Raw genomic sequence first — 23,948 nt, 5'->3', positions numbered from 1 at the left:
ACAGTGGGATACAGCCCTGATGCCATGGGCAGTAGGCAATGCTTCCAGAGTTAGCTTAGAGCCTTCTCCTTCATTGCTAACGTATGTACATGGCTGCACGGTGGCTCCCAGAGGGCCTCCACGCTGCCACGGAAGCAACCACGATTTTATCCCGTGCAACCTGGCTTTAAAATATTTAATCCAGGACATGTTAACAGCGTAGCAAGAACAAGCCTAGAGGCTTTGCATGTTCAAATATTTATGCTCCCTGGGTGAGTCTGGCAAGAAGTGCTGCCAAGTGTACTGTTATCAGTGTCCTGTGCTGGCTAATTTAAAATTAACTTAGGCACTGCCTACATGAGTCGCAGCAACATGTTTGACTGAAACAGTCCTGCCCCTCCAGGCAGGATATGAAGCTCAGGGGGAAGGCGGAGATGAGATTAATCATTTTTGTGCCCTTCAAAACCTGAGCTACTTCGCCAGCTGGAGAGACCGACGGTGTAATTTAGGCAGCCCTAGAGCAGTGCTAGCGAAAGCACCTTCATTCAAGGGGGATGCGAACGAGGAGCCTGCCCGGCGTTTTGCACAGTACCTGCACTGGGGACGCTGCCCACAGCTGTGACGAAGGTGCACAGAGGCCGGTGTTTCACTCCCATGCTCACAAAGCGCTGAGAGAGCTGTGCCTCGCAGAGTGAAACTGGGGACAGCCTTCCCGTGATTTCACAGGCAGGACAATAGTTTTCAGGAAAAAGCATTTATCCAAAAAAACCCAAACACTGAAGAAGGGGGAGAGGAAAATAAAGGGCTGTGTGAGTTTTCTCATTTTGCCTACAGAGTTTTCTCTGGGTGTTACTCCAGAGTTGGACCCCAATGTTTTTGCTTGCTTTTGAGAGAAAATATTTTTGCTTTGCTTTGCTTCCTTTTGAGAGAAAAACATTTTCAACTAGCATACAAAGACCAAGCACAAGTATGAAAAAATATCAAGCGCCTCAGAGTGTATTTATTTATGGGATTGCTCCAGATGAACGCACACTATTGTAAAAATAATTCGCTCATCTCCCAGTGCCCTTCTCATCATGTACACAGCTGTATCAGGCAAAACGAAAGCTTAACCGGTTTTCAGGAGAAAGCAAGTGCAGTTCCCTGCCGCAGAAATGACCCAGCATGTAGGAAATCAAGGTTCCTATTCCTTGATTATTTAAACAGAGCAGAGCCTGCTCAGTTTCTGAATCTCTCATGGAAGCGGCTTAAATGTCCCTCCCTGCCCTGCCAAACCACGTTTTGTGTCTGAGCAGCGCTCTCCACCCGTCCTGCTGCTTAAAAGGCAAATAATTTCACTTAGTCCAGCCTATTTCAGGAGCAGGAGGAGTACTAAGAAATTGATTCTTAAAAAGAAACAACAAGAAAGCAAGCAAGAAGTTTTCCCAGCGGTCGCTCGGTGCCATGCAGGATTATCTCAGGTTTCTAGTTTCCTAGGAACGTAGTAACTTCCCCATGGGTTGTTTTGTGGGCGGTGTTTTTGAATATATGCTAATGCAGCTTTCCTGACAGGGAGAGGAGCCGTGTCTCAGTTACACAGCTCTCTGACAGCCAACGGCGGCAAGAAGCTGCTACGGAGCCAGGCCATGTGCTCACGCTCATGGTGACAGGACCGCTCGCCCTCCCGTCGGGGCCCATCCACACCCCCCGGTCACCTTTGTCACAGGCAGCGGGGCCGACATGTGCCTATGACCATGGAGATGAAGGACTCGGGCAGCGTGGTCCTGACAGCTTACCATCCCCACAGCCCGGCCAGGATCCCGGGCATGGAGCAGAGCTTTGTGCGGGACAGCCCCCCCAGCCATTCGCCCACCAGCAGGTAAAGCCTGAGGGATGGGGATGGGCGCCATGCCCCGACGTTTCGCCGGGGTCGGTCGTGGGTTTTGCTGACTGTGTGTCAGCCTGAGAGCGTTTCCCGATCACTCGGCCACTTCGCGAGCACTTTGCTCTCACACGTTTCTCGCCTCCACCGGGGAAGTGATTCAGCCCAGCGCCGCTGGTCTGGATCGGGAGGGGGAAACGCGAGTGCTTATTTTAAATCTTGTAAGTCAACAGATCGGGCCAGTTTCCTGCCCAAGGTACTCAACAAGACAATCCCCAGAAAAAAAAGCACGTGAATCAGGCTTCTGCTCAGGTCATTTAGGACTGTATTATGGAAAGTGAGAAGGCTGGACCGGCTGAGTCTGGCGCTCAGAAAGTTGGTTCTGGCTTTGGTTTAGAGGATTATTTAATTCCTTCCCCATTCACCCACCAGGTCAGGACCAGCCCTTGCCTTTCTGTGAAATTGCAGTTGCAGCTTTGCACACCCACATACACACAATGGGAGATTGCATCGTTAAAGACTTAGTCTAAATAAGAAAATTCCTTTGGGTTGCAGGAAACTAAGCATTGTCTTAATTAATGCAGTCATGTGTATGTTTACTCCCCTGCCCTGTGAGAATGCATGTATTTGCACAGTTCAAAAACAGCAGTTTGGGCGATTTTGTTATTTTAGAAAACCTGACCTTTCTCCTAAATGTACGTGTCTGGGTTTTGCAATTTTCTCCAAAAGAAGTGCTATGAAAGTTCATACTGTAAAAAGTTGAAGAAAGTAGGAAATGTTATTCTGTGGCTTGACTGAAAAAATGAGAACTAAAGTCTGAGGAAACAGTAGATGTCATTATCCCAAGAAATTAAGTGTGTGTCTTCTCTTAATAAAAATAATGATATTTACTCTATGTTGTTTATTTATAGGCCGATAGCTATTTTGTTTTCAATGTCATTGTTTAGGTTAGCTGCATCTTCCTGTTCTTTGTGTATTTCCCTGGCTGCCTCATAAAGATAACTCCTTTGTTCTGTTAAACTGTTGTTTGAGAGCAGTACCAAAATACACAATTTCATGTTAAGAAAAGAAACACAATCTGGGCTTTTAGACGCAGTAAGAATGGCATTTGCTACTCAAAACAGAGAGCAGTGGTTTGGCATTGGGTTACTGGGGAGCATGTCATTTCTTCCCCAAGGAAGAATGCTAAACCCAATCTCCCTTTGAGTCTGTGAGCAACGGAAATGTGGTGTTTTGCTATTTTTTCTTGTAGGTGTGCTGATTGTTTTAAAATGTTCTTGAAACTTAAGCTCAGGGTGTATGAGGGTTTAAATCACATATGTATCACCTAAGAAAAGCAGAAGTGCGAATTGCAGTTCATGAAAGAAAAAAAGAAAAGAGGATCCTGGCATTTTGATGAGGAACATATTTTGGAAGCTCCTGCCATGAGGCAAAGCCATGTGTCTCTTTATATGTCTGTGTGTCCATAAGATTTTGGTGCTGTCTCCCCTTTCTTGTCCTCAACTTCCTGCAGCTGTCTAATAGCAATAGCCAAATTCTGCCATATGGGCAGTCAGTGACCGTCTGAGTTTCCAAAGCGTGTTCAAGAGAGGGATTTTATTAACCCAGCATGCAGTCCTCTGGAATGCAGAATCCATGAAGGCAAATGCACTGAGCGTTTTAGCAAATGGTAAAATAGGCTCTGGCTTAATCCCTACTTCATCTTCTAAGAACTCTTTCCTGGACTGCATTTTCTGTATAGTTTCCTCTGCCGCCATCCTAATGCAAGAAGCTTTACTATAGACTCTGTCCGGTGTTCTTTGATCCCTAGGGCAGCCACCCGCACTATGGCATGCTAACTCCTCGAGTCTCCAGAAGAATGATTCAAAAAAGCATGCAAAGAACAGAGGTGTTGCCTGTTTCTTGTTTGATAACAAAAGCAGTTGGGACCTAGAGCCTGACTTTCCTCTGAATTCAGTTGGGTTTAGTTAGATGTAGCTCTAATGAAGTCCATACTTCAGATATATATCTGTGAGAACAGGATCAGTCTTGGACATTAACTTTCAATTTGATAAACTGCTGACCAGTTCTCTCTCAGTTAGGAATCAAGATCTTTCATTTTCCTTCCTCTCCCCAAAACATTTCTCTTGCTTTAGAGTGATGCTCCCTTTATATCAGAAGAGCAGCCCCACTCACCAGAGCCAGGCTTGGATGTGATTGTCTCCCAGCTGTTTTCTCTTGCAAACACTTTCACTTTGGGAACCTTCTAGGCAGAGGTTTCTCACAGAAAGGGGAAGCTAACGCAGCCTCAGTCGGCATTAAACTGCTCTTCTTCCCACTATTTAAAAAGACACTGATAAAAAAGAAGGAAAGATTTAAGTAGCCATCATGAATCTCTAAACAAATGAGTAATCTTAAACACTCTTGCCAATCCAAGTACACTCTTGCCAATCCAAGTACACTCTTGCCAATCCAAGTACGCAGCTGAGAAGCCCATGGACACCAAAGTTTACACTAACAAAGTAACTTAAATGCATCAGACCACTTGGATTCACATCCATCTACAACTCTTGAAGGGCCAATCAGGCAGGCATCCTGTGCGCATGTCTAAAACACACCAGCAGCATTAGCATCAGCGTGACGTATAGCAGCCACAGGTATTTTCATTCATAAGTCCAGTGGGAGGAGAGTGTATATACCCCATTATCCGTTAGGGGATATTAGCTGGTGGGCTGTACGGGGGACAGGAGAAGATGTGCTTTAGCTACTTCAAAAGGAAGATGCAGCAGTGTGCAAGGAAGGATGGTAATTCATAGGTGTAATGAAGGGGAGAGCGGGATGAAAGTTTGACTGCATAGTGATGCCGTCACCAATCTGCAAAGGAGAATTCTAGCTTCCAAATTTGCTGTTGGATAACATTAATAAAGAGGTTAAGAGGGACCACAGATGCCAGCCATTCTCCAGAACAAGAGAGCATCAGGGGGACTAAAGATAGCTATACTTAAATATCTCCTCCTCAGCTATCTATATCATTCATTTCTATCTTTCTCCTTTTGTTTCATCTTGCAGACTTACTTACTTTACCAGTTCTACGCATGGGGTGAGCCCTGAAAACTGCACTGTTGAGTTTGTTAGAGGTACAGGAGAATCTCCAGCCAAATCTTCCTTTAATTCTGTTAATGCAACTAGCAAGTTCATTTTCCATTTTTCTGATGGGACATTCAGGTCCCTTCACTTCGCTTGCCACCTGCTTTGCATGATTGCAATTATTGATAGCACTTATATTATTCATATCTTTTTTTTTATTTATTGCTTTTGAGAACAAGGTGTTGGGGAGATCTCTCTTTTCTTTGCTTGGCAGTCAGCCTAACTCTATGGCATTTGAGTATAGTGGGGAAGATTCCTGTGCTTGTGGCATCCCCCTCACTTTTTTTTAATCCCATTTATTAGAAGTCAGATGTCACAAGTACCCTTACCAAACACCCCAGAATGTCATACTACCCCTTTCAATACAGATACTGTCTCAGTGCAAAGGTGAAAGTGCTGATTTATGTTACATAATGGCCAATTTTCCTATCCTCACGTCAGAGAATGAAGGACTTGGTAGTTGTGCACAAATACTGCTCCTGGATTATACAGAGGCAAAGTGGGGCCACAGCCATACGTCTTCCTCACATCTCCTTTTTATCCTGCTAGGAGAAGCTAGGAGGAGTTATTCCTGTGCTCAGAGGAAACAGGCATGACCTCTATGCCAAATGGCCAGTGAGCTCTCTAAGGTAATTATGCAATTAGGGGAGTACAAAGCATTCCTAAGTGAGTCATGCTCAAGCTTTCCTTGACTCAACTACGAGAGTTAGTGAGTTCCTCAGCCTGTTTGTTACGAGCATATCTACCAGCAAAGAACTCATCCTGCACTGCAAATCACAGATATTTCCACTGCAACGAGTGGCTTACGCTTATATGTGCATGAGATAAGAATCAGAGGAGAGAAAAGGCACCTTCGCAGGCTTTGTTCCTACAGAATGGGTTTCGAGCAGCTTTTAAAGGTCACATCAAGCTTTTTATATGTGGAATAAACATCTTTATAATCAATACTCTTGCAAAGAACAGCATATATACTACCAAATGTAGGAGCTTGCTACATAGGTAAGGGACAAAGTGGATTTCAGCACCGCTGAACAACACAGCCAAGACCCCTTCTTAGCTTCTCCCCTAGTCAACAGCAAGTCTGGCACTTCCAGTTGTTTCAGGGAAATGCCTTCCCAATCTCTTCACGTTCAGCATGTCTCCCTCCTCCTGCTGTCAGGGGGTGACTTTCAGGCTGGCATCACTAAACTGTAGAGTCAAAAAAGACCAGGATAAATTTCTGAAGATTCTATGTTGCCTTGAGTTACCTGCTGGTAGCTTCCAGGATCCCTGCTTTCCAAGTCTAAGACTTGCAGATTTGGGGCCAATTGGACAAGCATAGCACCATATCCTTTTGCAATATTCATCCCCCGTTGCAAGCCCCAAGATACTACAGAGATATGCAGGGTGAGGTAAAGTGTCCTGAAACAATGATTGTGTCCCCAGAAGGAATACAATTAGGGGAGGAGCCTTTATGCACCAAAATTTGGCTTGTGACAAGAGGAGCTGTATGAGCAGTTCAGGTTTTATCCCAACAGAAGCAGATTTTATCACACTGAAGTAAGGTCTGTGCGCCCTGAGGCTGGGTGATCTGGGTTTAACTTCTGTCAGCGCTGATTGAGCAGCTCCCCTGCTCAGTTGTATACAAGTGATGTCAAGAATATCTTCTAAGTGATGCAGGATAAACAACCTTAACTATTTTGGATGCTTATCTCACTCTACCATAAACTTCCCCAGAAGACAAAAATAAAAAGCTGGCTCATTTTCCACAGTAAATCTTGACATGACTTGGGCCTCTTGCAGTAACTTGGACTCAAAACCTATGAAATTAAAATTTTAAAATGTACTAAAAGTGGTAAAAGAAAACCCCACAAAACAGTAGTCTAGGAAAAGACTGTATTGGCACAGGTTGGGCAAAAAAAGCATTTTGTGGAAAAAAAACTTTTTATCATTTTTTGCAGCTTTCTAAAATATGATTTTTAAAGTGTATTTTTTATAGATGCTAAGAATGATAATTCTTCATAAAATATTTACCGGGAGGATGCGTACAAATAAGTCAGACAATGGTAGACACGCTTTTCCTGTAGGTTTTAGAAATACCTACAGAATGTCCTCTGGGAGCCTCACTGAGGAATGTAGTATTTATAGCCAGTTCCTCATGTTATGGTTGAAACTGGAGTTGCCTTCTCTGGTTTCTTTTTAGTTTGGTGCTCCTGCTGCTCTCCCTGGTACCTCCATATGTAGAGCTGATGGAAAACATCTGGCACTGTCCCTTTGATCATTTTGTTTGGCTGAGCATTTAGCCAGCTGCCCCATTCATTTTTAACTAAGTCACTTATCTCTGATTACAGAAGGCTTGAAGCTGCCCACAAAAAAACTTAGGACCTGAGAGCCCTGCATGCCCTACACAGACACCTTCAGATTGCATCTGGCAGATTGACAGCACTAGCATAACAAACCGCCAGGAATTAAGAGCCGTAAAGTGTTATTTTCGCACAGGAGATCAAAATAATTCAGTGTGAATGTGTGGAAAATGTGCAGTGGTGGGAACTGCAAGACACAACTGTGGAATACTAGTAAAAGTCCTAGATAGTATCTGAAAAGCATCTGGTTAGCGCTGTACAAATATAGAATCACATCCTCAAATAATGCAGAGTATCCATAGCAAACAATCAAGTTAACATCCTGGATTTTGGCTAGCCACAGCACTAGCAGCCACTGGGCCCACTGCGGTGCTTTGCTCCAGCTGGTCAGGCAGCACAGCAGAGTAAGGCTAGCAGGCAGCACGTCCGCCATCAGGGTGGGACCATGCTCTGTGCAGCCTCCAGGTACCACCGTGGTGGGTGCGTTAAAAGAGCACGGGAGGGAAACCGGGAGAAGAGTGTCCAGAGTCACGTCTCAAGCTGGTGACTGAAGCCAGGCATCCTATCTAGCATTTGGCCCCTTTGCCTGCCTCCTTCTTTCTCTCTCGGTGGAAACAGTCCCCATCGTGGTCTTCCAAGTCCTGTGTATGTGCCAGGGACGCGGAAAAGGGAGACAAAAAGAGAATGCAAGGGGGTGGAAGGAAGAGGGGAGCAAAGGAGGACAGGAGACGGACCACCTTCACAGGTATATGACCTGATTCTCCTCCTTGTGTACAAATAAAAGGAGTTGGAGTGAGAAAAGAAAGGTGTCCCAAAGGATGTTTTGTGGTGGGGTCATTTACAGCTGACCCTCAAGTCCTACCATACACATGTGGCAATGGGTTTTGGAATGGCATTTAAGTGGTGACTTTGAAGTCAAAAGCTGAAATGGTTTAAAAGACAGGTTTTTTGAAAAAGAGCCTCTATTACCCTGAAGGACTATTTTAGCAGAGGTCAGCAGAAGTGCTTGAGTTGGCATCCCCTGTAATTAATGCAAGGGAAAGACATGCTCTGTGAGGGATCCCTCATCTCTGTAGTTCATTTTTTCCCCTGCCTGTATCTGTTAACTTCCCGGACACTGCCAGAGTCTCTGAGGAGAGTGGAACAAATACTGGAGCAGGGAGCCTATTATCAGCTTTTTCGTTTGAAGGCGGTTATGTTTTCTTATTTAGGACACTATGTGTAATACTCGGCTCCTGTAAGCCTGTGGGATTTTCAGATGTGCAAAATCATCCAGTTTAGGATGGACCTATGCTGGATGTTTAGACAGAAGAAGGCTGAACAAAGGAGAGACAGAAATCCCTGCTACTAAGTGTTGCCATTATTGAATTTCCACCTGAGGACTATACAAGCCTTTTATAACATCTCTTTGTGCAGACATTGCTCTGAGTGTATAATGAGCAAAATGATGACCATAAGTCTTCTTGTGGAGGGTAGAAGAGCCCTACCAGTGCAGAGAGACAGAGGGGAGTATATACTGAAAACCCGTATTGGATGTAGAAGTCCAGCTGGGTTGACGTCATTTGCCAGCTGAAAGACAAGTAAAGCAAGAGGCAAGCTGGGGAACTGTGTTTTAAATATCTGTGGGTGAAACCTCAGGACATCAGACATGAGGTCACTCTCACAGTTTTCTACCAGAGATGGAAGACGCTCGAGAGCTGTAAGTAAGTCCTCATATTTTACTACAGCTAATCAGAAAAATACTAGCTTCCCAAGCGACAGATTTGGGCAGGGAATAACAAATTTATACAAGGCCTGAATTTGACTCACTGAGTAGTATGTTCCTCACTAACTATGCCCCTGCAGATACCAGAGAGCCTGAAGTTACCCAGACTCTGGGTTAGTCTATGCAAACTCTAGGTATGGTGATGGAGAGCCTCCTCTCCATTAGTTTCTCTTTCTCTGGCTAATAAAAGCTCAGAACAAAATATCATCCAAGCTTATTTTCTGGCCCAGAGGTGATCATACCCAGTGGTCAAGAGGGAATCTAAAAGTGAGAATGTCAGATCCTTTTTAAGGTTAACATTAGTATGAGAGCAAGAACTGGATAGTTGTAGCATTCAATCTAACATGAAATGCTCTGTCTTTTTTATATTCTAGTCTAATAAAAGGTCAATAATGAATCCTGCAGTGGAACATCAAGTGGGATATGAGCCTTGTTTATACACATGGACTGAGTTAATGGATACTTAGGTGTGGTAATGGAGGTTTTACCTTTGAATTCAGTGGAAACGGGATCAAGCCATCAGAACTCAGAACTTTTGGTCAACAACTTTGCTTACAGGGCATGATCTGATTATGCTATCTCTTGTCTCAGCTCAGGCTGACTTCCTATTTAATAGGATTCTTGCAGAATAAGACATCAGTATGAAGCCTTAGGTAATTAAAACATAATGGTGACTAGGCCTGTCTTCCTTTTGCAATACTTCCCTCCGTTATTCAAATATTTTGAAAACTCGAGTTCTAAATATTTGTCTGGATGTATCAGAGATGAATATAAAATCTTTGCTGTAGTTACAGGTGAAACATGGAGCAGGGGAGCCTAGGGCATTCTCTGAAGAAGTTTTGCAGGTCTGGCTGTCCTTGGCCATTTCTGGGCCAGATGGTGCCCATATCATGCATGTGCAAGGAAGTGAAAGGAAACAGAGAGCTTATCCTGATGAACAGAGACAAGGGAAGCCTTTGTACTCGGGCTGCAGCAGGATTTCACATTAAAAGTGCTCACTTTTGGAGAGAGGGTGGGCTGAAGGAAGCAGGGACAGCTGACCAAGCACAGGATAGGGGTCTTTTAAATATGTGGGAGTCTTTAGTCTCCTGCTGAAACAATTGTGTCCGCCTTGTGTAAGGTCCTTCTTACATCTTCCACTCAGAGGGTGCATTTCCCCATAATCCCCAGTGATCTGCTGCAATCCTTTGATGCTGTCTTGCTCGCTTGCTTTCTTCCCTCTTTCTCTCTTTCAATTAGCAAAAGCAATTAAACCACAAGAATTTAAGGATAACGTTACTGGAAATGTGAGGTTTCTGGAAGTATTCATTTGTTCTTATTTACACGTGTGTGTACAATATGTACAAGTCCATAGATGCAACATGAAGCTTAAGGCTACCCATGTGTCACTGGCAATTCACAGATTATATGGCAAACATTAGAATTATTTATCCCACAAGTCAAACATTAACTGGAGTCTTCTTCAAGTGTATGTCTTCAAGCCATCTGTTGCCTCTGACAAAGAGTGACAATTAAAAATAAACAAACGAACCCACTATGTCAATTTTTGAAAAGCCTTCTTCAACATACAGGACCTCCATGTTCTGTATTTAGGAAGCACACCACAGATTTTTGGGAGGGACATTGACTCTGCAGCTGTTCTGTGTGGTCAAGATGCATTTCATCCTTAATGGACTCCATCTCTTATGGCTTTTTTTTAACTACTGAATTTTTTTTATAGGATTTAGCTAACCCAGGCCTGAAGTTAACTGTGCCATACTCAGCAATGCAGTAAGACCATGCAAACCAAACCAGCTTGCCTCAGTCTACACTGAACACAAGTAAATCTGCAGTTAATTACGTTACGTGCCATGCAATGAGTCACTGCAGTTTTAAGTAATCACCCATTTGTATGGGGAGTTTATTGTCATAGGATGTCCTTGGAGGCTCGTTTTCTCTTTCCAGATTCAAACCTGGGGTATGATATTCATGTGGATAATGAGGATGTCTATAATTAACATTGTTAGTGCTATCAAGAATTCTAAGAGATACAGTAAGTTGTAATTTTCAGAGTTAACCTTCTCCTACTTACATGGAGACTTACTGAAGCAAGAAGGAGGTGTATTGTTTTTTTATTTAATTCACAGTCCTTTTTTTTTGCTCTCGGACACAGGACATTGAAATTTATGTACTATCGGTATTTAAGGCCCAGTTGTGATGCCTGTACTCTGACACCTACTGAAAACCTGTATTATATCAAAAAGGAACCAAATAAAGCAATGAAAAAAATAAAAGAAAGTTCAGTCTGACACCATAAGGTTTAACAGCAAGGTAATAACTCCATGGCTTTAGTGAATTTCACAATTACCACATAATGATTACAACACAGGAATTCAGGATATCTTTTTATCGGGTGGCCACAGGCAAATCCGACCTCCCTTTGCCTGTGTCCAGGAGCTGTACATGGTGTTAGCACAGCATTTTGCCCAAGCCAATACGCAGGCGCAGCACTGCACTTCCACAGCTATAGGGCTTCCCGCCCGGCAGAGCCTGTGTCCAGCCCGCTGACACGGCTGTAGGTGGAAACTTGAAGGTTGGAATTCAAAGTGTTTAGACTAATGCTTCAGGACTGATAAGAAAAAAAAAGGGTATGTTTTTTTCTGAACAGGCCACTCTTCTGATTAATAGGTTAGGCTGGGTATTTTCAGGCCTAGGTGCGTTAAGTAAATAGGTATAAAGTTATACTGCACTTTTGTCAAATATTTTGCAGGCTGGAAGGGAAGCTTTATCCAACGTACTTGAACCATAACAGAATATCTCATTCATTTGTGCAAATCAGATTCCTACTAGAGCAAAGCACATGAAAAAAGGAGTGGTGCTTGTGATATTCAGTTAAAAAAGCATATTGACAATACTATGAAAGTATTCATCGTCCGAATCCCTGCAGACTCCAGCAGAAGAGCCAAGGGTACAGCAGGAATCCAGAACTAGTCCTGATGAATAAATTAAAAGATTTAAAATTTTTATTAGGTTAGATTTTCTCATCTAACTTAGCTAATCCGTGTGAAGAGTTCTGATTTTCCTAAAGAATAGAGCCTAAAATATCTTTTATTTCTTAAACAATAGATAGACCAGTCAGCATCTGAATATCCATTAGAATCTCTTTTCTAATTAAATCTCATCAGCTGGATCAGGAATACGATGATGTTCAGCAGCTGAATTGAGCCACATTCAAACACTGTAAATAAGGTTCATAACCTTTATTCTTGAGCTGTCAGTTAAGCCTTTGGTTTCTGAATCATTCCATGGCATTGATCCAGGGCTTCGGTTTTGCTGAAAAAGACATTGACCACTGCATAAGTGGGTGGAAAAACATCATTCAGCAGTTAGCTGGGTATATCTGCTGAAAGTATGTCTGTAATTCTGTGAAGGAGATGGTGTTACTAAGAAGAGATAGGTTTCTGAGACTGCCTTGAACCCAGCCAGCTGTAGTTAAACCCTCAAAGGCTGACAAAGTGCATTCCTAATTATATCAGTGGAGTGGACGGCTAGATTAAGTTACCCCCTTTGAGACTATTGGTGATGAGTTTCTATCACCGGGATAGATTTTATATTTCATCCAAACCAAAGGGGACCTCTGGCTGTGCAACAATAGAAATGAACCAAACACTGAAATGGAATGCGAGGGCAGGGCTACCCAAAAGCCCACAGAGAGCCATAGCCCGTGAACTCACCGGACATAGCAGTAGCAGTAACATTTGATAGGCAATCTTTGAAGACTTCGAGTAAAGTCTTGGATTAATCTTTGAAATTAAGTAAAGCAGTTTGCATCAGGTACCAGAAACAGCCAGGAAAATAATAGATAGTGGGATGAGTTTTTCTGGTATCTTTACAGAAAATGCGTATTTATGGCCTTGGCCATCTCCACAGGGACTTACAACATTCACTGATGTCAATATACTTAAGCAACTGGTATAGCTGAAGATAATAAGCTCAGTATTTATTTTTCTGTGCTTTTCTGTGATCTATATTTAGCTAAAAACTTAATACCACTTTTCCATCATTTGTGACAACCTATAAAATGAGTAACGCCTTATAATGTGGTTACAGCAGACCGAATTTACCATTTTCTGAAGATCACTTGAAAGCAATGAGCAGGTCTCAGGGACAAGCAATGAACAGGTCTCAGGGACAAGCAATGAACAACACATACTTACGTATGGTGAGGGGAGTGACATATTCTTACGGACGGGGAAGAAACTTCTTAATCTTCAATATCAATTTTACATTTGATGAAAAGAATTTGCTCACTTTGCAAAACTGCTGCTGTGCATTTTATGTTTGGGAGATGTAAGGAAAAATCCCGTTTGCTTAAGCTAACATTTCTGCCATCATTGGCCTTTCTCACATTTAAACCATGCTACCTAAAGCCAGAGAGACGATACAGTGCTCTGTACACGCAACCGGGAAAATCCTGTTTAGAATTATGCAGTGTGATGGGCCGATCAGATAATATCTGTCTACATGTCTGTAGAGAGAACATGTTTGTTTTAACTGTTGAACTGTGGAGGTTATAGGGAGTTAAATCTTTGGATTACAAATGCAATTGACATCTCACAACATTTAAGGTCAGATCCAAAACACCTCTTAGTGGCAGCAGGCTTTGAGCTTGTCTCTAAAGATCTAGATGTTCCTGCAACCAACTCTATATCCTTGATATACATTGCAGTGCTTCTTTTTAGTCATTTATGCTATTCACTCCATTCTCTGATTTAAAAACTCTCAAATTTCTCACAGGGATGAATCAGTTACTGAATTGCTCTGTAATTACATTTCTATTGAATCCACTTTGTGCATTTATTGGACTTTGATAAAAAACAATAAACTTAGCCAAAAGCTACTGAACTACGCAGGAAAGATAATTGAGTGGGGCAATTCTGTAACAATCACTCATGATGGAAAAACTTAGCAAGTTCAATGGGATATTTTTCCTATTAAATTCATCATAGTCACTTTTTTGGATTGCCCTCAGAGAAATATACTTACAAATGGAAATATTATCACAAGTTAGCACTGGACCCCAAAATCCAAACAAAACAATGCAGCAACACAGACTTTCCTTCCTATTCTGATTGCATCACTGGAACCACTGCCTAATAGAGGGATTTGGTTTGAAAAAACTTCCTTCTGTGTTTTTTACAGTGCTGCGTGTCTGCGTTCCTGTTCATTTGTATGCTTGATTAGCTGAAATCAAATACAGTGATGCAGATCTCCAAGCAGCTATAAAAACTCAAAGTGAGCAATACTAACAGCAAAAAAATATTCTACATTGCGATCTTCATGGGAATTGCCGTGCAGAAAGCAAAAGAGCTGATGCAAAATCACGTATGTGTTTTTCCTTCGTGTTATTTGGTCATCATGTAACTGCTCAGAAGTTTGCTCTTCAGCAGACTTCAAATAGCCGTGTGGACAGGTAACAAAGGACGTACTGTTTGTGTCTCTGCCTCATGCACAGCTGTGCTCTGGCTGGCAGCTGGAAAGTGGCTACATTTTAAGAAATTCTGTAAGTATCAAGCTGTGGGACTTTTCCCTATACCCGTGATATTCTCTATGCTTTTGATATTACTTTTGACTTTTGATGACTTGCTTTTTTGTGGTTTTGCAATAAGTCCTATAGATTTTGAGAATGGGGAAGGTATTTTGGTCTTTGCAGTTGATGTTGTGCCTTCTAGGGATGAATCATTGAATTGATTTTGATCATAGACATCAATTTAAATGAATATAAATATAATTTTTAGGTGCCTAAGATAAGAAGATTGGTGGAGATTTATGTCGTCCTATCTATATTTTCAGAATGTGTAGCTTATGTAAAGATAAAATAAAATAATACAGCAACCAATCAGAAACCTAACCAAGGAATCTTCCAGTCATTAAAAGAACCTAAAGGAACTCAAGAGAAAACTCAGAATTTAAGGGTAAAGTGGCAATTAGTTAAGGAAATAGGAAGTACATAGGTAAAAAAGAAAACATCTAAAATCTACTTTTATGACAACCATGCTTTCATGTGAATGCTTTTGCTACGCAGATGAGGGGTTCTTTTTGCATTTGCCTTGTCATCAAACAAAACTTGGCTATTCAGTCTTTGAAAATGAGACACATTTGACAGCATTGGAAGATATCTTGCTGAGTAGATAACGCTCTTCCATTACTAAGTAGTGAAGTGAAGTGTAGACCAAAACCATGATGAAAGTAGATGAAAGGTCATGCAAAATTCTTTAGTTGAAGCTTATTTTAAATGAATCTTGACTTCAACATTTAATTTTGATGTGGTGCATTATTTAAATTACTGATTTAATCATGCACTTGTTGAAATCAAAGCTGTTGAAAAGTTCTGTAATTGCATTATGTGGAAAAGAAAGTTTGTGACCAGAATATTAAATACTGATTGTTGAAATCAAAATAGTTACTCAGAAGTCTAAACAAGTAACTGAAACACACTCACGTCACTAGGCATTTCAACAAAGAACGCGTAAGAAAATACATGTTCATACCAGCTACGATGGGAGAGCTTTTTTGAAAGGTCAAGTCTGTACATTTCTTTGATGCAACCCTTGAAATGCCTAAGGTCAAATTATTTATTACACTGTATTTGAGTTCTGACTATTATCCTATACAATACGTAAATAGGAAAGTCCTGCTTCCCTGGAAATTATGGCAAGAGAGCAGCTTCTTGGTTAGCTGTGACCTCATGCTACGATCCAAGGTTTGCCTAACAAAAATGCTATTAGTTTATTTTGCATGAAGAAGCCAACCACATAATGTCTTGAGTGGCAATTCTTGACATATACACGTCTACTGTCTGTAGCATAGAAAGTTTTCTGATTTGCTCTATTTCTAAGCACTTTTAACACCTTTTGATGGATGGGCTGATTTTAACCCTAATGACAAATAACAAGAGTGGCTCCTTTGAGTTGCTGTAGTTGTCTAATTTTCATTGGACACAAACTTTATCATAAACTTCTTCTTAGTAGCACTTGCCCTGTGTTTCCTGCAGTGTTCGCTGGGCCTGATTCACACATTGTTATTCATATTCTGTTTCATATAGAAATATTCTATATAAAATTGTTGAATTGTACTTTTGTCACAGATTAATTAATTGTGTTGTCCAGTCGCTCATGAAGGACAGACTCAGCTGACCTCTAAGCTTGACTGTGGGATGTGCCAGGGGGTGCTCTGGGGTCCTCCTGACCTATCTCCTGGCTCAGATCATTGCCTCAAAGTGTTAGAGTGAGGCCAGAAAACTTTCTCTGTCAGTTTTCAGAAATGTAGCTCTGCCTATGGCCATATAGACGTACAGACAGAAAGTGTAGGAAAAACAAACAAAATGGCTGTGCACAGACTCGTGTGCCTCCTGGAGCTGTGACAACTGCATCTATGAGCGCATTTTCTGGAGGAAACTTTAGAGGAATAGGCAGTTCATAAATAGAAAATGGCTTAGTTTCAGTTTGTTCCTTGTTTGATCAAAAGTTATTGTCAAATTCCCACAAAGCCCATAGGTGCTGTCTGGTAGTCAGCTATCTCCAAACTACTTTCAGTCCCTCCTAGTCTATTAGGACTCAGAAACACAAGCAAGTTGCGATGACTTTACAAGCCACCACTTAAAATGTGAGATTTTGTAACCGTCCAGGGACCTGCTCTTAGCACGGGGCAAATAAAAAGTAACTTACCTAGGCTTTTACCTCTTTCATGGCAGAATAACTCTGAATTATGCCACATTTGCCATGGACTAAACTTTCACATGATAGTTAATATAGCTCTGTTGCCAACCAGGAACTTTTCCAGCAGTAGCAATAATATTATTTGTCTTAGTTCTTAAAATGATATGCATCTGAAACTCTTTCCCCTGGACCAAAAGAACTCCATAACTACACCTAAGAAAGAAATTTTCTTGGGTGATACATAAATATGAAAAAAGGGGCATTAGTGCTTCCTCCTGTCCCCACCACCACCTTCTGAGATAGGAAAAAAACATTTTTTTAATCCATGTATCCCAAAAGTTCTGCACCGTGCTAGTCAACTGTCAACTTTTTAAATAACAGCACAGCATCAGGCATCCTTACTGAAATGATTATCCAGCGAAGTTTGATTTATATTGGCCATTTCACTGCCATTATCATTCATCAGTGCAGGACCCACAGCACAAATAACTTTGAGAAAGAAAGCTCTTTGAGAACATGTGCTAAGTTTGTCTAAAATTTCTCTCCGAGGCCAGGAGAAGATTAATGCAGTCATGAAAGCAAAGGCCTGGCGCCTCTGTCTGCTCCTTTTCCAGTTGCCCAAATGCTAAAACGATCACAGAAAGTTCCTCTTAAGTCTCACGGCACAGCCCACATGCATGCACAGCCTGTGCAGGAGAAATACCCCTAACCTGCCTGGCAGCCAGGCAGCTTGCCCTAATTCAGGCTCCAAGGCTCGGACCTGAGCCCGGACAGCTCTGTCTCGAGAGTCAGCAGTGTCAGCACGGCAGAGGCAGAGGCACACGTCCCGCCTCGGCTGCTCGCCATGCCCTCCCTGCAGGAAAGCAGCTCCAGCTAGGACGGCTTCCAGTCAGGCAGCGCTCAGTTTCAAAAACATCCATGTAAAAGCTGGCATCTGCACAAATCACAGGTCTGAGGAAGTTCTGGAGATAGTTGTAACTGTGCTGGAAAGGAAGAATTGGAAAGCCAGGAGCTTGTTTAAAAAAACAAAGCGGCAACTAGGGTTTTATTTTCTTCCCACTGCCTTCTGGCAGGTGACCTCAGGGGACGCGTGAGTGCTGAGCACTACACAGCAGCAGTCTCGCTTCAGTTCGGTTTGAACCCACTTTGTGAACAGCCAGAGAGCTGTCTCCCGTTGTCCCTGCCCAGCCATGCTACCTGCCCCTATCCCCATCCCAAAAAAATGCCAAGGCGTGGGAATAACCTCTGATGCAGGTGCCGATGCTCTCAAACGCAACAGCAGACTCACCACACACCTTTGGGCAGCGCATTAGAGGACAGGGTCAGCGTTTTCCTCCCTTCAGCAGCTCCAAACTCCTGATGGTCCTTGTCCAAGCACCGCTGATTTAAGTTTAAGTTAAAAACAAGCAGCAGTTTTCCCAGCTCGTGCCTTAACTCCATGCTTGTGAAAAGGTGACAAGGGCCGATTTCAGTACATTGCCCTCCTCTCCCAGTGCACGTATGGACTGTTTTATAGAAAAGGCAAAGCAAGAAAGGGGAAAATAAGAGAGAGATTAAAATGCAAACCAAAGAGCTTATAATACGGCAAAGCTAACATAATACCATCTGGTTTATGTCTGGTCCCCATTTGGAGCTTGGTCCTGCTGGGTACTTAGCGCTCAGACTGTTCTCGATGGCACTCTCCAGAGCACGCTTAACATTAAGTGCTTTAGTGGATCGTGGCCAATGTGCTTGAGCACTTCACAGGAATCAGCCCTTACTTAATTTTTCTGATTTGTAGAAAAAAACTCTCTCTAGCTCTGAGCCCTGGCACTTCTGACCGAGATTTTTCCTTCCCCACCCCACTCCAACCCCCATATTTTTTCTTTTTTATTCTGAGTAGTCGGTGCCAAGCAGCGTTAGGCCACTGGTTGCCCACTGTGGAAACTCCAGTATAGGCCACTGGCCTCTGAGGAAACTCCAGGGGACAATATTTCAGCCTGAACAGAGGTCCTACCTGGAGTTATTCAAAATTCCTTTTGCTCAACCTGTGAAAAAAAAAAAAACTTCAGGGGAGAAGGGAGAACGTGTAATAAATTCTCGGGCATTGCCAGCGTATATTCCAAAGGGGCAATGGGCTATTAAATCAAATCGAAGAAATCCCTAGAAACCCAGGACTTGTGGTGTGCCTGACAGCATACACTACATGAAATACTTCAAGTCGATAACTCTAAAAGCAGCTGTCACCACAAGGTGCACCTTCCGTGCGCTCAACTTCCATCTCTTTCTAATAACAGTGAATCTTTGCAAAGGGCAGATGTAAATTACAAGTCCTAACCAAATTTTCAAATTTTATAGCCAGATCTGTAACCAGTCTGAAGACTATAATGAGAAAGAGATGACAAAGCAAGCAGAGGCACTTTTTGCTGTCATGGCAAATCTGCTCAAGGTTTTAGTTTCAGGGTCAGGCTGCATAATTCCCCTATCAGCTGATCATTACTCCATGCTTTAAAAATCCTTGAAGAGTACACATTTGCCACGGTATGGTCTCTCCCGCGCTCATTTGTGCATTCGTACGTGTATGCATGTGTGTGGTGTGTGTTAGTCGTCTGTGGTACCAAAGGGCAGACACCCAGCATTTTAGCCATGCGGAAAAACCACACTCCCCAGGAACATCCCCCCTCACCTGCCCCCTGCTCACTCTTCACTTCCCCCACAACAAAATTTTACTAGCATTGCAAACCCCTGGCCATCTTCAAATAGCTGCTATATTCTCCAAGCAGCCTGCCAGAAAGAAATACAAAAACAAAGGAAATATTTACCTCTTTCCCTCAGTTATAAAATTGGCCTACGGCCTGAAAAAGACAAAATATAGTCCTGGATCACTGTTAGATTAAGGCCTTGTACGTCCACACGTATGTCCATACCCTCCTAGGCTAGAAATAATTCTTCACTGGACTAGAGCACTATGCCTCGTAGGACCCAAGATGGCAGCTTTAAAATTGCCATGTAATTGAATACGGGAAAGACTGACTTTTTGTTGTCACAGTTATGTTTTTCTTACAGCCCTAACTTTCTGAGTTTATGTAGTGAGAAAGAAGCAATTCTATCTCTGAAATGTAGCTATCTTAGGGGTATAAAATGACATTTTCTGCCTGAACTGCAATCAGGACATGGCCAGGGAGCACAGAGCTCTGCATGGGCAGAGGTGGGCTGCAGGCTTTTGATGGTAAACAGCATTTTCCAGTGTAGCAGGTACAAAGCACAGCACCCAGGAGGCTTTTGCTTCTGACTCACGCCTCCAGTGCATAATAATAATAGCAATCATAATAATAACAACAACAACAACATTTTCACAGCGCACAGAAATAAATGCAATGAGCAGAGGTGGAGCAAGCAGCAGACTGAAATTTCACGAGTACTGTAAACAGGCCTTGATATATGCTGGAATTGGGCCAGAATACTAGACACAGCACTGCAGCCCTACCAAGACATGGCCCCATGGGATCTCCTGGCAGGTCTCTTGCACCCACACCCCTGACACGGATGCTGGTGGGGCAGGGGGTAAGGGGTGTCTTCATCAAATAGAGCTTGGATGTGTCCTGTGTGGGTGACGTTGTCAGATTTCATTGCCCCTCCTTTAAAATGCATGCTTTTTCCCATCTGCCATAACCCACCACTAAGTAAGTTAATAACGCACGTCCTATAAGACGTCAGTTGCCCGCTCAGCTCATGCGGATCTGCAGAAAAACAAGAACCAGGACCATGTGAAACACTCATCCTTCAGAACATCCAAAGAGGGCTGCCTGCAGTTGCGACGGCTGGCCAAGGAGGCTGTGACTGCAGTTTCGACAGGGCTGCCAGGAAAGCCTTTTCAAAACACCGTCTCTTATCAAATATCTTGAATTCTTCCTCTCTCTGATCCAGCACTTTCTATTAGTCATAATCAGCATTTTTCTTCTGTCTTGCCAATGCCAAAAAGGCCCTGCCGGTGAAACTGCTGGGGCTGGGGTCAGTACCAGTTGTTACAAGAACAACAGGGAGCTGAAGTGCTTTGATGCAAGAGAGAGTGTTGCAAGAGGAAATAACTGTCAGATAATCATCTCGCAGGACTACATGAAACCTGTGACATTGTCACACGGCTGGTGTCCTCGGGCCTCCCAGCTGGATTTGTGCAAGTGTGAGAGGGACTGAGAAAGAAAAGCTGGAAACGGCAGGTGACGGCTGGCCCTGAAGAAGTACTCTTCTGTATATCGCCGTTCATGAACACCATGGGTCTGGGTGTATCTTGTTTGGACAGTGCTGTTGAAGCCAGAGATTTCTTGATAAATCTTGATAAAAGCCTTGATCTTGAAAGCAAGCAGGAACCTCATTCGGGCTCGTGAAGGCATTTGTGTTTGAAAAGGTGTATGTCTGTTTCCCGAGCAAATAAAAGTGCCTTTGGGGGCCTGAGTCTCCACCACCTTGCACCCGCTGCAGCCATTCAGACCTGCACAAGTAGGGGCAAAACACCACCTTCAGTAGTGCCAGTGATGGGGCCGGTTCCTCAGGTGGCACAGATAGGATTTTGGCCGCACTCGGTGTGCCAAGCACTGAACGCGGTGGGCTGCAGGTCTCTGGATTGAAGTCAGGCAAGGGAGATCAGCTGAGATCTGATCTCAGCTACCGTCACTCTCTTAATGCCATCGAATTGTGGCAATGGTAAACAATAGTATTACATTTACTTTTGAGAGGGGCTGCTGGTTTTTTTGTTCTTTTTTATCTTGCGCTAACATTTTTGAATTTCTCACATTTTATTTCTTATGATGAAATGGCTGTGATGGTTCACAGTGGCGTGGTTAACATGGATTCCTTCTTTTAAACTTGCTAATAAAAGTTTCTTTCCTCCTACCCTCTTTTTTGCTGCATTGTACAAGACAGGCCTCTCGAATTCTGCCTGACTGCCAAGCCCAGTTCTGCTTTCAAGTCAAATAATTAACAAAATTTTAGACTAACCTAATATTTACATTATACATGGTAATTAGATATGTCTTTGACTTATGTACGTTTCTGTTTAAAGGAATGAACTGTGGAGATTGGACATTTGTAATTGATTGAGCATATTCAGAGTCATAATGATGTATAGAAAGTAAAAACTTCTTTTTTCCTTTGTCTGTTTGTGTCCAACAGAATTTTCAGATGTAATGCCTGTTTAGTTAGGGATTTTTTTAAAGTCCTTTTACTGGAACACATTTCATGATTTACAGTCCCCCTCAAGTAATATTGCTGATTAAATTAGCATTACCTAATGGGTGAAACTAGTAAGATATTTTGTTAAAATTAAATCCTCACCTTTAAGGAGAAGTGAGTTGGTCAATAGACCATTAGAAATTCAGCAGAAACTTACCCCAGTTCTTAAAATAAAGGTTACTGGCCAAATACAAATTTGGCAGTTACGGTTACTTTTAAAGTCACATTAGTGAAGAACATCTGTTAATGTAAAAATATCTCTGATACATTACAGTGGTTTAGCTGTAGTTAGTTTAGCAGTGCTTGGTTAACATCTAAGGGAGGAGGGGGAATAAATGTCTTACATTTGTCAATCAGTAAGCCAGGGCTTTTACCCATTGCTTGGCTTTGTTTGGGTTTAGACAAAGTTTCTCTGTTTTTGCTCAAGCTGCAGTAATCCTTCAGCCCTTGATGTCATGCATTCTGGGTTTTCTATACTCTTTATAATAATCTTTGAACCCTCAGCCCACACCATATGTTATGAATATTCTTTTTTTGGAGAAGAGAGGCAGGCAATCATTTTAGACTGCAGGAACCCTACCCCTAACATTTCCCTGTGCGTCAAAGACATGGAGCAACATCAGGGAGAAGAAGTAGCGGAAAAACCGGTTTGGAAAGATGGTTTGGGATGAGAAAACACAAAATGGGGAAGGATCAGTGAAAAAGATTACTTTTAAGGGTCAGAATTGCACTGCTCTTGAGGGGTGATTCAAACTGTACCTAGACAAGCCTCTTCAGGGTCACACCTGGTTCAGGGTGTGAGCGTGGTCAGGCCGTTGCGTGAAGGTAGGAAATGGTAGTGTTACAGACTATCAGCTCAGGTCCTCTTTCCAAGTGAGAATACATTGAAATTCAGAGATACTAGCAAGTAATTATTTTCTTCATCTTCTTGCCAGGTGACTGATAGGGTTTGTTACTCATTTCCTCCTCACTCAGCGACTCTTCCACCAGACTGTCATCTTTTTAATCTTGGCCTTCTTGGCCTGTTTAGCTTTGAAAGAAATGATGTCTCTAAGGGAAAGTAAGTAGCTTCCCTAGGGAACTGTATTGTAAATCCTTGGGATTAGGGTAACTAACAGCTTCTCTATGATATAGTTTAATGCAAGAAGTAAGACAGGCTTTCGTTGTAGGGACCTAATAGGAGAATATTGTCAAAAGTCACCAGATGACTGAAAATTAAGGTGCAAAATAGTGTTTCTCCAAAGATCAAAGAGCCACCTGAAAAAACCTCTGTGTTTGTAAATTCAGCACAAAAAATGGCTCCCCCATCACATGGCTCCACGTACTGTTTCCAGTGTACATATGGCCCTGGTCTGCGGCTATTGCAATGGGCACTGGAAAACAAGCTCAATCCCTTCCTGTTCATTTACCGGTGGAGGAGGGTTTTTTCCACCGGGCAAGTTCATTTGTCAAGGTGACCTTTGCAGCTGACACCGAGCACTACTGCAGATAAAGAATGCCGCCTCAGCGTGTTTGTGAAACCCAGCTCAGCGGCCGGCCGCGGGCCTCCTGCAAGGCACAGGGGCGTTGCAAAACAAAACCCTTCCTACAGGCACCGCGAGGGTTTCTGTTCCACGGTTTTTGTATGTCGGCGCTGCACATTTTACAATCCTTCTTTTGTCATGCTCTGTAAACCCTCTTCTCTTGCCTGACTGGTTTTACGTCTAAATGGTCTTGAGGTTAAGTAGTTTCTTCTGAAAAATCCCTATTCTGTAAATTAATGGTGTCCTAGGCAGAGCTAAGACCACAACTAAATCTTAATCAATCGTGAGTGTAGGTAGGAAATTTCACAGATCCCCTGCCAAAGCCCAGACAGAAGAAGCAGATCTTCAGAGATCTCCTAAGAGAAGGTTTAGCCTTTCATGACATCTGAGGGGCTGATGTCAAGTCTGGACTGCTTGGCCATGAATGACTATCTTCTTCCTATCTAC

The 23,948-nt window shown here is 42.7% G+C and overlaps 1 protein-coding gene across 3 annotated transcripts in view; it reads left to right on the top strand.

Annotated features, from left to right (window-relative positions):
* The first annotated feature begins 1,541 nt into the window (after nt 1-1,541).
* The window catches only part of ARHGAP28 (Rho GTPase activating protein 28), a 74,726-nt gene continuing 52,319 nt past the window's right edge, over nt 1,542-23,948 (top strand). For 2 of the 3 annotated variants that reach the window (XM_075494406.1, XM_075494402.1), the window contains exon 1: nt 1,542-1,837. In XM_075494406.1, coding sequence (XP_075350521.1) covers nt 1,707-1,837 — 131 coding nt within the window. In that variant the 5' untranslated portion in view covers nt 1,542-1,706. The remainder of the gene's footprint in view (nt 1,838-23,948) is intronic. The other variant, XM_075494405.1, reaches the window with a different exon arrangement.

Source organism: Mycteria americana, chromosome 2 (assembly GCF_035582795.1).
Source record: "Mycteria americana isolate JAX WOST 10 ecotype Jacksonville Zoo and Gardens chromosome 2, USCA_MyAme_1.0, whole genome shotgun sequence".
Taxonomy (NCBI): Eukaryota; Metazoa; Chordata; class Aves; order Ciconiiformes; family Ciconiidae; genus Mycteria; species Mycteria americana.
The sequence above is the reverse complement of the archived record's forward strand: the minus strand, read 5'-3'. Positions and strand labels throughout refer to the sequence as shown.